This window comes from Piliocolobus tephrosceles, chromosome 8 (assembly GCF_002776525.5).
Source record: "Piliocolobus tephrosceles isolate RC106 chromosome 8, ASM277652v3, whole genome shotgun sequence".
In the NCBI taxonomy this organism is placed as follows: Eukaryota; Metazoa; Chordata; class Mammalia; order Primates; family Cercopithecidae; genus Piliocolobus; species Piliocolobus tephrosceles.
In genome coordinates, this window is record NC_045441.1 from 140632527 (window position 1) to 140651193 (window position 18667).

An 18667-nucleotide genomic window follows, 5' to 3' on the forward strand; every position below is an offset into this window, starting at 1 on the left:
TGTAACAGTATTCTTCCTGTCATTAAAATTAAGTCAGTTTCCTTCACTATTCAACAGTTCTCTTATGAACTCAACATTTCTACCTCATTCACCATAGTACTTAGAAGAAAATTTATTATTATTATTACTTTTATTTTTGAGACAAGAACTTGTTCTGTCATTCAGACTGGAGTGCAGTGGTGTGATCACAGCTCACTGCAGCCCAGAACTCTTGGGCTCAAGTGATCCTCCTGCTTCTGCCTCCCAAAGTGCTGGGATTACAGGAGTAAGCCAAAGAGTCCAGCCAGGAAAAAATATTTGAGGATTATGGGAAAGCTAGCAAAAGGCTTTGTGAAAGCTTTGCTTTAAATAATATGAATAATAAATACTTGAAATGGAAATAATTTATCTGACTTCTTACACAAAAAATAAATGTATGGGAAAATGTGTTAGTTAAATTCCCTGATAATTTAAGAACCAGAGTATGGTGTTCCCTGCTCCCCTACCCTTGTTTGTACTAATTAACTACTCCTCGAAAAAACCTGGCACCTACCTAAGTAGATGAATTATGTATATTTAAAATTATTCAGATGCTCAGGAAAATACTTTGATGTTTCCCTCTCAACAAGTTAAATAATATGTCATATCTTCAACTGATGTCCCTTATCATAGTTTGAAATGAACTTATTCCCTATTTAGCAGAATGGTTTCCAAGTAAAACTTTATGGTGATACTGTAAGCATAAAATAGATACACATGAATAAAAGAAATGGGAGGAAATGGGTTTTTTCCCTTTGGATATAATAAATACAGCCAGCTTCCAGTTTCAAACTGCCACTCCTGTCTTCTCTTAACCTGCTCTCCTTGAGATCCCTTGAGAGATGCATCAGCTTCTTTGAACAACAGATGTATGGGATCAGGTTAGTTTTTTGGGGTTTTTGTTTGTTTTTGAGACAGAGTCTCGCTTCTACGCCCAGGATGGAGTGCAATGGTGCGATCTTGGCTCACTGCAACCTCCGCCTCCTGGATTCAAGTAATTCTCCTGCCTCAGCCTCCCTAGTAGCTGGGATTACAGGCACATGCCACCATGCCTGGCTAAATTTGTTTGTATTTTTAGTAGAGACGGGGTTTCACCACGTTGGCCAGGTTGGTCTCGAACTCCTGACCTCAAGCGATCTGCCTGCCTCAGCCTCCCAAGGTGTTGGGATTACAGGCGTGAGCCATGGCGCCTGGCCAAGTTTGTTTTGTTTTTAAATTGATATTAAAGATTTTTGAAAAATTAAGTCAGTGATTAAAAATCAATACTACAGTAATCTCTCAATTTATTTTCTCCAACATCAAATGTTGACCCAGAAAAACAAAAAGTGAAAACTGGTGGTCTGTATTACAAAACTGTCAAACGACTCTTAAAATATTTATACCTCAATATCTTGGATGATATCGGGGGAGGTAGGGAGGTTAAAAAAAAAAATTGTTCTTCCAGTCATGAAAGAAAATAAATTATAATCTAGAATTCCTTAAAATCCTTGATGAGTCTAAATTAAACAGCCATATTCCAGAATATTAAATATAGAAGATGAAGAAAAATTGTCACCTCTAGTCAATGAAGTATTTTAACTTTTGAGTTAATACTTTTCCAAATTAACTTTTTTCCTCTTCAAAATGCATCACACTACTTACTTCAAGGACTGACAGAGTCATCAACCACTGTCATGGGGGGAAAAGCCTTGTCACTTTAAGGTATTAACCACAGACAATGAAATCTGCCACAATTTTGGTATTTCTTCTCCATGAGAACATAATAAAATAATGGAGTTTTTCTTTTGCTTTTTTCTAAGCAACAAAGTTTTATGATATCGTGAATGAAAATGTCCTTAATTACCTTTTGGTCTACATGTCAAGGACTTCTCCCTCATAAAAACAGTAGTAATCACAACAAAAGGAATTTACCATAAAAAGAGGTATTAAAAATGTATACTTGATTTTTAAATGCATATTATTTCTTTACATTAAAATTTTTAGATTTAAAAAGTGTCTCTAGAAGCTCAATCTAGAAAAGACAGATTTAATTCTTAACATCCAGTAGGGCAAAACAATCAGACAGAAATGATATATGAATGTAAATGCAATTTTATTTACCACTTTGATGCTCCAAATGGCACTGCCAGGAAGCTGCCTGGGTTTAAAAATTTCCCGACCTTCTGAAATGTCTGGGGACCAGGAAGGTGGGCTCACTGTATTATGGGTGCTCCAAGCCCCCTAGGATATGGCAGTTGAGAAAATAGATGTGTAAAACTCAGCAACGTAAAAGGTCAAAGCCAGCAACTAAGGAATTTTAGAACAGCAAAAACAAATGCAAACGTATGGAAATTTAGGACAAATTGCTTCAAGGAAGGCAAAACAAGCTTATCACTAACAGTGACTTAAACATTTAAGTATAACTTAAATAACTTAAATGTTTGCTGCTACAATTTACATTAAATATTTTATTCTGGCTGAGACATCACTACAATAAAACATTAAAAATTAAGGTTTATATGACATCAACATTGACTCATGAACTGCAATTACCTCACCAAAAAGTAAAATAAAGGTCAATCACACTTTAAGAATTAACAGTAGAAGAAAGTACTGGGGGATTATTTTTCTTCTAACAACTATCATTCTACTTAAAAGGAGAAATGGATAACCATAAGGAATTCTATATTCTATAGCTATAAACGACCAAAACCAGTAGGCCAAAGAATGTGATGAGAAATATAAGCAATCGATAAATGCATAAACTTCAAACTGTGGAGAGTTGGTAACATTAAAATACAAATACCATTATTTGTATTAGCATTTAATCACTCCTTCTTCAGTGACCATTAGTTGTGGGTTTAGGTTTCAGTTTTTACTTAGGGAAATGAGTATTTGTGGAAATTACATCCAATGGACAAATATGAAGAAACGTTAAAGCAAATTGTCCTAAATTTGCGAATTAAAATGCCTAAAGTATCTGATAAATTATATGGAAACTAGTATCTTATTAAAAGCTATATAACTAAAACTAAAGCATTTTACTTCCAAATAACCACATTCAGTAACACCCTGAACTAATCTGATGAAGATGCTAAACAGCATACAAAAAAATGTTTACTCCACAAAGATAACATTTTAAAGAAAAACACAAGACAAATGTCAAACAATAAAATAATCTATTTTGAATTAGGTAAATCAATGGTGCATGCTATAATTTTACCAATTAAGTAACCAAAACTTAAGACAAGGTACATAGTACTTACCGGGTTTCTATAATATTACCAAATTAACAAGTAGTATCTCATTAATCACATAAAAATACCACCAGGAATTAAAATAACCAGAAATAAGAATGTGACTACTCTTCGGGTAAGAGACAGGTAATGGAATAACAGTATTTTGAGAAAAGCCATGCAAGCAATAGACTGGTTTCATTTTTAAGTCACAAACTCAATCCACAGACATTGAAGTCCAGCCATCCAACTCATTCTCTGCAGCAAACACTTTATTTATTTTCCCTTCAGGATCACCCTTGGGTATTCTTTCTTACCCATCAAATCTCTAACCTAACTCACGTAATCACTATGCTGATTTCGCTAAGCAGCAACCACTGCAGGTCAATTACCTCACTTTCATAATCTCAAATCAACTTGAATCTGTACCTGTCTTCTTCGCTACTATTAGTAGTCCAGGGTCTTAGGTAACCTCTGTACTGTCAAAAGCCATTTCTCTTTTCTTATTTTACTCACGCTCCTAACATCTGGCATACTATTCTGCTGGATTTGGCAGCAGCACACTTGTGGATGTTTCACTGATTTCCTCGCTAATATTTCTTCATCTCCTGTACATGTTCTTCCTGTATTTGACTTCCAAAGCCCTAGAGTTTCCCAGGGCTTGAGCCTAGACCCGAAATGGTATTATCTACAACGAGGGTGTCTTGGAAGTTGTTGCCTCTTAACATTCTTGTATCTAGTTTTAACCAGAGATCTCCAAATTAGCAGGATTTTCAACTTCCACTTTCTCACACACAACCTCTTAAGTTTGCCATGTTTAAAAAATTTCTCCCTTAACTGGTTTCATCCCAGTCTTCCCCATCCTTATAAATGGCACCCAGTCCCTTGTCACTCTCCTGTGCTCCTTCAGTCCTCTCCCCCAACACTTCGTCAATGCAGATCATCAGTAAATTCAAGACTTTTTATCTTCAAGTTTTGTCTCTGATCCTTCTACTTCTTGTCACTTCCACCGCCAGCAGCCCAGTTGTGGCCACCACCATCTCTCGCCTAACAGGCTGCAAGAGTCTACTGTTGATTATGCTGTTCCCACCCTGCATCTACTCAAGCCTTTCCCCACAGCAGCCAGAGGAACTTTGCAAAAGTACAAATGTGATGAAGCAAGTCACTATTCTATTTCAAACCTTCAACTGCTTCTCAGAGCACTTAAAAGACAAACCTTTCCCAGTGCCTTTCTCCAACCTCATCTTGTGGCACTTGTCTCCCTGCTACTATGCTCCGGCTATTCTGGCTTCCTTGCTGTCCTTCAAACACGCCAAGCTCTTTATCAATCAGAGCCCAACTAACTCAGAACACTTTACTATACCATTCCAGCCCTTCAATAAATGTCTGCTGTTTTTTTGTTTGTTTGTTTTAGAGATGGAGTCTCGCTCTGTCACCCAGGCTAGAGTGTGGTGGTGTGATCTCGGCTCACTGCAACCTCCACCTCCTGGGTTCAAGTGATTCCCCTGCCTCAGTCTCGTGAGTAGCTGGGATTACAGGCGTGCACCACCATGCCCGGCTAATTTTTGTATTTTAGTAGAGACACCATGTTGGTCAGGCTGGTCTCAAACACCTGACCTTGGGATCCACCAGCCTTGGCATCCCAAAGTGCTGGGATTACAATCGTGAGCCACCACGGCCACCCATGTCTGGCGTTTTCTAACCCTTCAGGTATGGCCTTAAATATTTTCTCATCAGGAGACCTTTCCTTAGTACTCCCAATGAACCATCATCTCTCTTACCACACCATTAGTACCCTCTCATTCCATCACCCCCTGGACGTTTTATTGTTTGCAATTGTATTTAGTGGTAGGAACTGGGGAGCAAGAGATATCTAAATTTAGTTCTCTCAATATTTCCATTGGTTTTTCTCTGAGATTGGGCTTACATCTTAAATTCCTTTTAGTCGATAGTTTAATATTACGTTGGCAGTAGACTGTTCTCAAAAATATAACACAGAAAGTCATACTCTAAGATAAAAATAATGTTGAATAATTTTATTTCAGAAATAGGAATTTTCTGGTAATTATGTATTATTCATTATAATTTAAAAGTTAGCTTTGATGCCAAAATTTTCTCTCATTTCAAAAAGAAGACAGACTGTGTAATTTTATAGTTCTGAAGAAAAACTATCATTATACTTCGATATTCTGACAAATTATCTAGTATATTCCTTAGACCTTAAAACTAAAATATATCTATAATTATCAAAGTTTAAATTGTCCTTCAGATCTTAGCTTTGATCAAGAACTTACACTATTCAGAAAAGGTTAGCTGCCCCTATAATATATGGGCTCTCCTCCTACAATCCAGCACTTTCTATACTATAATTAAAGATCATGCTCCTTTCTGTTCACTGCTATGTTAAGCACTCTGTTCAGCACTTACTGAACTTTTTTTCTGCTCAGCATCTATTATCTTTTTTTGCATATGTGTATGAATTCATCAATAAACAATGAACTATGATATGAAATACACTAATGCCTCCACCAGTAATAACCTAGAATTTTGAATTTCTTCACTTATAAAAGTTACTAAAAATTACTAAAAGAAATCTATATAATGCCCCCTTAATCTATCAACTGAACTAGAAGCAAAAGAGTTCCTAATGTAATCATTAAGTTGTAAACAGAACCAACTTGCTATCAGATACTACAGAAACTAAAAAAATACTACCTGGCAGGGACTGGATTTGAATCCAAGAAAAATAATTTAACCCCAAAATCGTTTAATATTAGCATTAAATTTCTTTCTGCTTTGAGGCCAATTTCTCAGGTAAACTGTCCAAGCTAGTAAGTTATACAGGGACTGTGGGATGGGGAAATAAGAACAATAATGACAGGTGGAGGACAGGCTATTTAGAAGCAACTTTCTATTAAAAGTCATTCTATTGCTGATTGTTAAATATGATCAAAGTCACTCTTACAGCCCAAGAGTACTATCAGTTTTAAAAGCAGCCAGAGAAGGTTTGGTGTCTCACTGGCAAACTTTACACCTCCAAATCCTAAATCAATCCCGGCCCCACACTCTTCCAACATACTATGCAAAACCAAGGTTGCATATAAACAGTGAGTCTAATTTAGGAAAAGTGAAAGCAATGAAGAGACAGAGCAGAAATGAAGATTAACTAGTAAAAGAAACAAACGAGCTTACAGTTTGTCTTTTTGGTAAATATAATCACTTGTGTACATTGGAGCTACAGCAGCAAACACTTCACTATTTAGGGAATTCTTAAAAGAAGTCTCATATATAAAATTGAGTTCAATATCAAGTAGAAAAAGAAATTAGACCTAATTCTGTTTTGATAACAAAAGAAACAGTTTTATCCGCTTTAGCCTTCGATAATTTCAGAATACAAATTAGGTGGCGCTAGCAACAGTAATGTCTCCAAAAATACCACAACAAGCACAAGTAAACTAAAAGGAAAGTCTGGTACTTCTAACCTGCTGTATCGTTAGCTTGGTGTTCCAAAGGGATAGGTATTTTTTAGGTTTAAAACTATGGTTCTCTGGCTACTTTTAAAACTGAAAGTACTCTTCTTATAATATAAAGTAAGCTTGTTATAATTTGTCCAAGAGATATCAAAATACATTACGTATGTTTTCATTTATGAAATTTTCTTGAAATATTTACTGCAGGCCAGGCGTGGTGGCTCATACCTGTAATCCCAGCACTTTGGGAGGCCAAGGCGGGTGGATCACCTGAGGTCAGGAGTTCAAGACCAGCCTAACCAATATGGCAAAACCCCGTCTCTACTAAAAATATTTTAAAAATTAGCCATGTGTGTTGATGTGCACCTGTAGTCCCGGCTACTTGGGAGGCTGAGACAGGAGAACTGCTTGAGTCAGGGAGGCAGAGGGTGCAGTGAGTGAGGTCACGCCACAACTCCAGCCTGGGCAACAGAGCAAGACTCAATCTCAAAATAAAAAAATAAAAAATAAATAAATAAATAAATAAATATATACTGCAAATAATATGTTTCATAAAATGCCTAATAAAATCTTTCAATACCAACATGAAAGCAATTAGAACATGAAGGTGTCTGAACTAGATCATAGTAGTATGATTACATTTAAATATCTTTCTATAAGATGTGATGATACATACAGGGTAAATAATACAAGAAGACCTAAGCTTATTATGATCTCAGAATTTCCTAATTAGAATGGGAATACAACCGTGCAATGAGAGAAATGGACTAAAGACAGAAATAAAAACAAATGATATGATTTAATATGATAAATTTTAAATTTCCACTTTATTTTCCACCATTTTTAAAGACCATTCCTTATAGTATTAAGTTTAATGCATTTTTAAAAATCAATAAAATGAGTAGCACATTTTGCTAGTTCAGGACTCCGCTTTCAGGGTTACAGTCAAAGATGATCCTAGAAGTGCATTTTAATTGGTCTAGGGTAGGACCATTAGACTGATGTTCTAAAATCTACCAAGTTGATTACAGTATGTGGCAGTGTCAATAAGCACTTTCTTAAACCCAAGTCGCAAAGTACATAAACCTACAAAAATGCTGAAAAATGGGCCAGGCGCTGTGAGGCTCACACCTGTAATCCCAGCACTCTGGGAGACCCAAGATGGGAGGATCGCTTGAGGCCAGGAGTTTGTAACCAGGCTGGTCTACACAGCAAGACCCCCATCTCTATTAAAAAATAAAAAATAGGGCCGAGCGCGGTGCCTCAAGCCTGTAATCCCAGCACTTTGGGAGGCCGAGACAGGCCGATCACGAGGTCAGGAGATCGAGACCATCCTGGCTAACACGGTGAAACCCCGTCTCTACTAAAAAATACAAAAAACTAGCCGGGCGAGGTGGCGGGCGCCTGTAGTCCCAGCTACTCTGGAGGCTGAGGCAGGGGAATGGTGTAAACCCGGGAGGCGGAGCTTGCAGTAAGCTGAGATCTGGCCACTGCACTCCAGCCTGGGCGACAAGAGAGAGACTCCGTCTCAAAAAAAAAAATAAAATAAAATAAAAATAAAAATAAAAAATAAAAAATAAAAAAATTTTTAAATGCTGAAAAATGAAATACTAAATTTTATAAATATATAACTTCAGTAAAAGATGTGAAAATACAACTAGGTCATTATGACAACTTGTATGAAACAACATCCAATTTGCTGTCTGTTACTTCTCCTACCTTATCATGTCTAATTTTTCCTCATCTTTGTGAAATCCTGCGTTTACAGTAGGCAAGAAAACAAAAAACAAAAGGAATCTTACTCTATTCACAGCCATCAGAAAAATGTGTTACTATTCCTGTAGTCAGTTAGGTTCTAAATCACACAATTGAGATATATTTGAAACATGTCATAAAGAAAATAAACATTATATTTCTCACTAAATAGCACCTAAAACATTCCATATGAAAGGAAAAATACAAAAAACTAAACTTTAATTACTAACCTCCTTAAAGGAAAATAATTCTATATGATTTGATATTTGATAATGGATGTCCAATACCTGAGATATAAATTCCATTTTCTGGGTCCTAACATCTCAACTTCAGAAAATCCCCTATATTGGGTTATTTGGATTATATATTTAAAACTTAATATATTTGAAAATGTGCAGAATGATTTGTTGCTGCAACAAATGGTTTAGCAATTACCTACATTAAAACGTGTTCCATGAACAACAGAAAAAGAGTTATTTCTACTTCAGTCCTTAAAGACTGTGAAAGCACAGCAATAGTCTTAGTTTGTCGATCTTGAATTCTTTTGGTATTTTAATTTCACCAGTAGTTCTGGAACTGCTTTTTTCATATTTCTCAAAATGTTTTGTCTTGCATTGTCCAATAAGGTAGCCACCATCATATGTGACCACTGAGCACTTCTAATGTAGCTAGTCAGAATTGGTATGTTTTAAGTATAAAGCATCTTGTTCATTTTTATACTGATTAAATGCTGAAATATTGTTTTGAATATACCAGGTTAAATAAAATAGATTAAAATTTATTTCACCTGTTTTTGTTTTTTTAAGTGTAACTACTAGAAAATTTAAAATTACACATATGGTCTGCATTATATTTATATTAGACAGCACTGGCTTACCGTTCTACTGGTTGGTTAGCTTGTACCTCCAGATAACATCTGATAATCCAATTACTAGCTATCACAAACTAGATCTTTCAGATGTTTCCTATTAAAATGTTCATTTAATTTTGAAGTGAATTCCTCGAAAAGCTCATATAATACTATTACAGAAAATCAACTTAACAATTTGCCCACCGTGGGACATAACTTAAGGTAAATCTACATTTCTTTGGTTAGTATTTACCGTACTGGTAAAGACCAAAGAATTGGTAAGGTTCAACAAAATATGAAAATGCCAGTGATGTTAACAAAAAATAGCTGGAAACCAAAGAATCTTGCTTCCATCACAATCACAGCCAGGAAAATGCAGCTTATTTTATAGCCAGTCCCCAATGTGAAGAATATGCAGAAGAAACAATAAAAACGTAAGTATAATACAGAAATGCCTGATATCAAAGAAATTAATATAACAGAATACTGAATTTCAGTATTTCTAATGTAAGGATATACACACTCCTATCTGTAGAATATTTCCTGCAAGTTATGGCCCCAGAGCCTCACCAATGGAAGATCTATCTTGTACTATTCAATTCATACTCTCCCTAATAACAGCACTGTATTACCAGGTTCATCATCAAGTGAAGGCTGTTTGCTACGTAATTAAAACCAAGACTGGAAAACTAAAAAGCTGGAGGGAGGGAAAACACAGCCTACAAAATGCTTACAAGATTAGCAGCAAATGATGAAGTAGTAACAAGAGGGGCAGAAAAATAGATTATCATCAGATTTGGGAATTGAAAGACAGCTCAGCAAAATACTAGGACATGGTTCATACAAGATGGAATAAGCCTGGAAATACACCCCCCTCCCCAATATTTCGGAACATAAAGTCTACAGAAAAAGAGTCCTAATGTATTGAATCTGGTTTCTCAACTGAAACAAAAGTCTTCAAGGAAGGAGATATACGTAAAATTTTACAGGAATACATATGAAGCAGTATCTTTAAAGAATGTAAATATATGAACCAAAAGTAAATCTGAGATTCAAATTTCCATTGCTAAAGTCTTTTAAGAGTCACAACGACATTATTATTATACAACTATTCAAAACAAAACAAAAAAAACTTACTGGAAAGGAGAATAACTGGTTTGAGAAGAAAAACCTTTCTTGGTAGAGCAGAAACAAATGTCAAGGAAAATACTTAGAAAAAGGCATATATAAAGAATGGTCTAGTTTTACTGCATACGTGTTTGCCATGCAGAAACAGCTAAATCCTACCTGACAACTACTTTGCCTTTGGTGTACCTCGTCTTTAGAGAACAAAATATATCTGGGTTTGATATAGAGGAGACTAATTTTCAAATTAAAAAATGATTTTTCTTAAAAGCCTGGCCTTACAGTTTAAAAATTATATGATTAAAATCAAGATATTATTCCCATAAAAAGCCAAACTTTAATCCATTTAAAACATGAAACTTAAAACTTAACTTGAAGCAATTTAAATCATGAAACTTAAAACTCCAAATTACTACTGTGAATTAACACTTCTCCACTACCTGTTATCTTGCAATTTTAAAAAACACTTCAGAAAGTAGCAATTTCGTAAAATGATAAATAGTTCATACCTATAGTATCTTCATTTTGCCATGCAGTTTTACCTAAATCTCACTTAAAAAGAAATGGAACTCATTCTTAAAGGGTAGAATGTACATAATGTAAAGCAGTCACAGGAAGATTTATCTTTACTTACTGAAAATCAACAGTACAATTCTAAGATTTTTTTCTCATGAAACTACTGAAATAAGTCCTACTTGAAAAAAGAAATTCCACAAGAGTTAGCCATTAATAAAAACATCAAAATGAGAAATTCCCCAGCATGGAAAATTCCTGTCATAAATGTTGATGTTTATGCGGTTAAAAATATACACAATAACTATACTGCATTTTAGGCTCTATTTTTACTGTGGCACAGAACTAAAAGAATTTTTAAAGCTCTTTCTATTAGAAACTATTATCAAATAGGTTGCATCTTTATGGCCCAACTGAGTTGAAATTCCAAGTAAGATCACTTCAAATTTAATAAATGACATTCTTCATTAACATCATTTTAAAAATGGCTGAAACACATAAGTCAACATTACAATGAAGTTCTATCTGAAGACAGAAAAAGTTGCCATTCACACCAAAGCTACACATATACCTTCTGATTTTATAGAATTGTTCCAATATCTTTTCTGTCAATATCATTAAAATCACCCTACCTGTTTGGACCGAGGTCTACCAGGAGAAAATTTTCTTTTAGTAATAGCTGGTTTACCCATGCCAATTTTTGGAGTGACTGAGATGTAAGTTGTTGGCATGATGTTTCCAGCAGAGGAACTAAGAGCTGAAGGGTAATTATGCAGCATGTCATGTGAAGGCAAGTCTGAAGAAGGTGTTGGGGAGGAAGACACATCTGCCTTGCTTATGTCTGCTGATGATGAAAATGATGACTCTGTCTCAGATGATAACTTTATAGATTTGTCTCCTTGGTATGAAACATCTTTCACACAACTCTCAATTGTAGGAGTCATTTCAGAGTCCATCAATCCAGTAGAAAGTTCAGAATTTTCTTTCTGTTCCTTTTCTCCTTGTAGTCTTTCCATAACCAACTGTTCCTCAGGACTTAGTGAAACACTTCCCTCATGTGAGGACACTAAGGTGTCCAGTGGAAGAGTGACAGATTCAATGACTAATTTTGGAGGCCCCGATTCTTCTTTGGATACCACTGTTTTAGGTTCCTCTAACAACTGCAGTTCCTCTTGCCGCACAATGATCCGGTGTGTAACGACTTCAATGTTTTCTGTCACTTCCATTTTATCTTCCATTTGATCTTCACCACAAATACGCTTCACTTCAGAAGACGTTTTCATTTCTTCACTATCAACTTCATTAGAAATCTGTTTTTCCAATTCGGTATTCATTTTATGTTGGGATGATACTACAAAATTCAGAACATTTGTTATAGTAATGTACAAATTTTAAATTTTCTAACTATACATATATAAAACATTTGGCTACTCTAGAACTTAAATCAGAAGGTATTCATCAAAGCAGGCAATTATTAAGTGAATGAAAGCCAAAGTACACAAGGATTTATGGATTAGAATCAGCCCCACACATGAAAACATGATGTTTTACAATTTAACTACTTCCAAATGGACTGAAAATTATATAGGAAAAGTTCTCATACTCATTTTTTAGTTAAGAAAATGAGGATCAATCATGTTATGCGAGGTACCTAAGTTAAAAAGTAAAGACTGACCTAGAATGTGAAGGCATTTTCTAATAGCAGATACCCAGATGTAACAAAGTTACTATAGACCCAAAAGCACAGACAGAAAAGATTTACTAACCACCAATATTTATTTTGCTTAACCATACCTGCCAACCTACCCAAAACATTCTTTGGATATAATCCTTGTTCTTCATCATTGTCTGTAACTTAAAAGACTAATCTTAGGAAATCTATAAACTTAGATATCAGAAATACAGTCACTGGCTGGTAAATTTTAAATCAGGATACCAGTATGTTAAACCTTTAACTCAGTCTTGCTTAAACGTTAGAGGTGCAACTGACATGAGCTATAAGTGGCTCTATAAAGTAGGACCGCTGAAGATAAAAGGCATTTATTCCAAATCTCATCAAGGTAATTTTTAAGTTATAGTAAAAAGTCACTACCATCCCCATTTACCAATCAGTGATTAAAATTTATCTATGTTCTTTTTTTTTTGAAACAGGGTCTCACTCTGTCACCCCAGCTGGAGTGCAGTAGTACAAACATGGCTCACTGCAGCTTCAACCTCCTGGGCTCAAGTGATCGTCCCACCTCAGCCTCCCAAGCAGCTGGGACTACAGGCATGTGTCACCATGCCCAGATACTTTTATTAATTAATAATTAATTTATTTATTTAGACAGAGTCTTGCTCTGTCGCCCAGGCTGCAGTGCAGTGGCGCGATCTCGGCTCACTGCAAGCTCCGCCTCCCGGGTTCACGCCATTCTCCTGACTCAGCCTCCCGAGTAGCTGGTACTACAGGCGCCCACCACCACGCCCGGCTAATTTTTTGTACTTTGTAGAGACAGGGTCTCACTATATTGCCCAGGCCTATTCATGTTCTGATATCAAACTCAAATCTCATCTTCTTTCTCACTTTATTGAAAGACTACAGCTAAGGATAAAAGAAAACTACCAAATAACAGATCTGATAGTACAACATATTTTTAACCACGACCGCCCCTCACCCTCCCCCCCCCAAAAAAAAAAAACCCTTTCAAGAGAAACTAACCTCCTTTAGATCCACTGTCAATTCTTTTCCAGAATCTCTTAACTAAAAGATTTAGTTACTGTAATGTGTATACATACAGCAATTGCAAAAATGTCTTTGGAATAAAGACATCACCTTGTAACATAAAGACATTATCTTGTAACTCAACCAAATTAGATAATATGAACATACTGCTTACCAGCAATGAGAAGACTATCTGTGTCAAGACTTTCTGAGGGATGACTCTTCTGTTGCTCTTCAGTGTGGACTTGAACTGCTGTGAGTAACACATTTATAAAATCTCTAAGAAAGAGTCAAAATGTCTGTAACGCTGTTCCCTCAACAGTAATTTAAGTAAAGAGTTTTATTCTACTAAATGTCAATTTCCAATATAAGCATGAAACATTGTACCACTTGTTAGTAAGTTATGAAGACAAAATTAGAAGTCTTTGCACTATGGTAAATTTGTTTTGTCTTTTTCTCTTTTTCTTTAACAACTAGACCTCACGAGGAAGATTATAGAAAATAACTTTTAATGAGAGTTGTTATATGTGAACTTAATAAATTTCAAAACATCTCAGTGGCTTTTTATGTATACATTATAATTTTTATGCATACTATATAACTGAACATACAACTTCACATACAACACCAAAGACTTTCAGATGAGCCTGTGATTAAATGTAATAAGTTATTTTCCCCCGAAAAGGTCTCTTATTAATTCCAGATCTGCAAGTACAGTAATAGCTCTTATCAATATGTACTACAAAAAGTTTACTTGAAATATCATGGAAATCAGTGAAATAACCCTCAATAGGACTGCTGAGATGATCCAACACAGCAAATTTTTCATTATCTCAGCATGAAACATCTCATCATCAGCAACAGCTTTACTTAGCAACTACAACTAAAGAAATAAAAACACAAATTGCTTTTTAACAAAAAATCACTTGATCCCTTAACGAAGTAAGTACTTATGATTAAATCTAGATGATAGCTGAACTACAAATATACGCATGTCCTTTCTCCTATTATTTGTCTAAGAATATTTTACTTAAAAACTCTTCCTAAATGACTGCATCTTGGTTTTTATTTACTGAAGTTTAAGTCAATATTCACATATTTATTGTACATACACATTCTCTTCAAAAACAGAGTATATCCATTAAACATTCTTACCATCTGGAACAATTCCAGGAGCGGACTCCTGATCGTTGACATCTTTACTAACTGCATGCTCTGGGAATACCATTTGATCTTCAGGGCCTTCAACTTCCATTTCATTGTTATAATCTTAACAAAACATTATTAATTCTTTAGCTCAGAATGAGATTTTTTCTGTTGTTCATTAAGTCAACAATTATGATTTTTGTATGAGTAAGGGAAAATCATCAAAAATGCTGTAAGTTTTTCTTCAGATTTTTCTCTTTTGAACCATATATATATTTACATTTTTAAAAAACATGAAAATTATAATACATCAAAAGGTGGGCCAAGTGTGGTAGTTCACACCCATAATCCTAACACTTTGGGAAGCCAAGGTGGAAGAAACACTTGAAGCCAGGAGTTCAAGACCAACCAGGCCAACATAGTGAGAACCCATCCCTAAAACAATTTTTTTATAAAGGTAACTGGCACATTATTTTAAAAGCATATTTAAAAACTAAATACTGATGGCATCCTGGAAATGAAACGTTAGTAGTTAAGATGCTTAGTTACCCTTTCGATAAAGGGTATGATAAACAGAACTTTTATAAAAGCTGCTGCTCGTAGTGATGAAAATGAAAAACAATCTGGCAAGCAGTTCTATTTCCTTTATGCTCCAAGACTCATGTTTGTAACAGTAGGATACTACTAAAACTATTCCATACCTGAACAAAATCTTGGGCTGAAGAGGTGAGAATTAACTTAGAAAGGACATTACAAAACTACAACATGCTTAGAGAAAACTCACATTATAAAGAACAAACTAAGCAAACCCAAAGACTGAGGAACTACCACTGTCGGCTTAAAGAACACAAGTGAAGGAAAGCACGATAGACCCAGAATTCAAATACTAAAAAAACAATCTTAAGTTAGATTAGATTTTAGCCATCAGATTCAGAGATGACCAACATAAGAAATACATTTAAAGGTTGAGAAACTGAGAACAAGATGGAATCTGGAATACAGGATCCTCTCTTCCTGATTAAAGCAATATATTGGTGACACATTGGCACAACATTCTAAAAAATATAAAAATAAAAATAAAAATAAATCATTCTCAAGTTTACCTGTAGTGAGCTCAGCTATCTCCACTTCCTCACCTGGCTGTAAAGGATCCATCTCAGCTCCCAGGTGTTTACAATACATGCAGATATACTCTTCTTTGAGCTGAGGATCCAGTTCATGATCTGTTGGTTTGTCACACTCTAGGTGAACCCACCTGCAGTGATAAGCATACTTAAATAAAAGTTTCTAACGTCAAGTTATTGTCTAGGTAAAGAGAAGGCATTGCTGAAAAGCTAGATATGAAAATGGTTAATTAAGGATGAGAGGAGAGACGTTAGAGGGGTTGCTAACTGACAAAGGTTTTTTAAAGGATCTTTTTAAAGGACATTTATAGATGTCACTAGAGATGCTGCCGTATTTTTACTTGACATTTTTAAGCTATTTTCTCTTTACTTTTCCCTATCAGTGCTCATTTCTGATGTGGTCTGGTCTTATCTTTTGCCCATTTACTTCCTTATGCCTTTGAGATTCAAAACCATCATTTAATTCCATCTGTAACAGCAATCAGTACTGATGGAATTGCTACAGTGATAAAAACTTAGAAGCTGTAAGATGGTAGAGCAAATGACCACATGAATAAAACAACTGAATAGAATAACTATCTTCTTACCTTTTGCACATATTACAATGAAGCATGTCTTTCTGCAATTCTGGATGATAGCACTTCCCACAGAAGGGACATAAGTTATCCTGCTGTTGGTAACAATTGTCACATATCAGGCAATTGTGATGCCACTGAGAACTAGACCGTGTGCCACACTCTATACATATTCTGCAATTCTAAACACGAGGAAAAATAAAAACAAAAACGCTTTGTTATGCATTTGTAATTGTAGTTCTGATGTAAACCTTTAAAACAGTCATGAATCATTTGTGGATTGTACGTTTAGCTTTTATTTTCATGACACTAATTGAGAGTATATATTTTTTGTTTGTTTGTTTGTTTGAGACGGACTCTCACTTTGTTGCCCAGGCTGGAGTGCAGTGGTGCAATCTTGGCTCACTGCAACCTCTGCCTCCTGGGTTTAAGTGATTCTCCTGCCTCAGCCTCCTGAGTAGCTGGGACTACAGGTGTGCACCACCACGCCCAGCTAACTCTTGTGTTTTTAGTAAAGACAGAGTTTCACCATGTTGGCCAGATTGGTCTTCAACTCCTGACCTCAAGTGATCTGCCTGCCTCAGCCTCTGAAAGTGCTGGGATTACAGGTGTGAGCCACTGTGCCTGGGTATACACCTTTTAAAAAGCTGTTTTCAATGTCTGATGTGACCTCACAAAATCTGCACTAAAATCTCCAGGAAAATGTAAATAAGGGAATGGGGATATCCAGGAAAACATATAGGTGAAAGAGATAAAACCAAAAAGACAGCAACCCAAAACTCAAAAAAAGAAACATATTCTAGGATCAGGAAGTAATTTTTGTGGAGTAAGTCTACTCAACCTATTACACTGCAGAAAGCAAAATGGTGTTGCTACATACAGTATTCTTCTTGCTTCTTGGTAGCTTAAGAACTAAAAACTAAAACTAAAGAACTCTCTCTAAAACAATAGCATGGCCAGCCTGGTGCAACGGGTTGATGCCAGTAATCCCAGCACTTTGGGAGGCCAAGATGGGAGGATTGCATGAAGCCAGGGATTCGAGACCAACCTGGGCAAGAAGACAAAACACCCCTCTCTCTACAAAAAAAAAAAAAAAAATTAAATTAGCCAGGCATGGAGGTGCACACCTGTAGTCCCTGCTACTTGGGAAGCTGAGGCAGGAGGACGACTTGAGCCTAGGAGTTTGAGGCTGCAGGGAGCTATCACGCCACTACATTCAAGCCTGGGCAACAATGCGAGACTGCCATGGCGGGTGAGGAAACACAGAGCATGGCCAACTCCATGTGACTTGGTGTCTGAAAATGTGAAAATAAATTGCTCCACATCAAAAGTCCAATGATGGCCCTTCATGTTTTTAGAATAGAGGGAGTGGTCCTATCCTTACCAAATTAGAATGCTTTATGAAGTAAAAGGCCAATCAGAGGCCAGCCAAAACTACTTCTGTGCCTGTGAGCTAGTCAGCATTAAAATCCTGGGGATAAGGTTAATAAACTGTGGGGCTCTCATTACCCACCCCAAATTTCTAATCTAAAACATCAATAAAAAGGAACTTTATCTTTCTGTGCTACTGGGCTGATATGAAAGGGATGCTCACTTAAAAAGAGAAACTACTAGGAACCATAGATCAGAAGTCTTAAAGATTAAAATGAATGCACTTAAAAATACTGAGGGAAAAAATACTAAATAGCTGGGCATGGTGGCACAGAACTGTGGTGTTATCTATTTGAGAGGCTGAGGCAGAAGGATCTCTTGAGCCTAGGAGGTAGAATTCAACCTGGGCGACACACTGAGACCCCATCTTTTGAATACATATACATATATTTTTTAAAAGAATGTATTATCCTTTATCGAATGAGAAGGCGAAAAGAAAAACAATCCTAAATAAAATACTATCAAACAGATCAATACCACATTAAGAAAATAATAACTATGCCCAGGTGAAGTTTATACAAGAAATTCAAAGATATTTAATATTAGAAAAATCCATTAATAAAGTTAAACAAATTAAAAAGGAGGAGAAAAAAATCATTTCAATGCAACAGATGCTTAAAGAAAGAAGTCTTTGGGAAGAATCAAAACCCATTCCTAATATCTCTTGAGAAAGTAAAAATGGATGGGTATTTCTCTAATGTGATCAACATAAATACTTCAATTCTAAAGGCAATATCTTATTTT

The 18667-nt window shown here is 35.7% G+C and overlaps 1 protein-coding gene across 7 annotated transcripts in view; it reads right to left on the bottom strand.

Annotated features, from left to right (window-relative positions):
• Positions 1-18667, bottom strand: part of KMT2C (lysine methyltransferase 2C) — a 230332-nt gene that overhangs the window by 107236 nt on the left and 104429 nt on the right. For 6 of the 7 annotated variants that reach the window (XM_026447023.1, XM_026447019.1, XM_026447020.1 and 3 more), the window contains exons 9-14: positions 16505-16674; positions 15897-16048; positions 14803-14916; positions 13823-13900; positions 11579-12297; positions 2119-2238 (exon numbers count right to left, since the gene is read on the bottom strand). In XM_026447023.1, coding sequence (XP_026302808.1) covers positions 2119-2238; positions 11579-12297; positions 13823-13900; positions 14803-14916; positions 15897-16048; positions 16505-16674 — 1353 coding nt within the window. The remainder of the gene's footprint in view (positions 1-2118; positions 2239-11578; positions 12298-13822; positions 13901-14802; positions 14917-15896; positions 16049-16504; positions 16675-18667) is intronic. The other variant, XM_026447024.1, reaches the window with a different exon arrangement.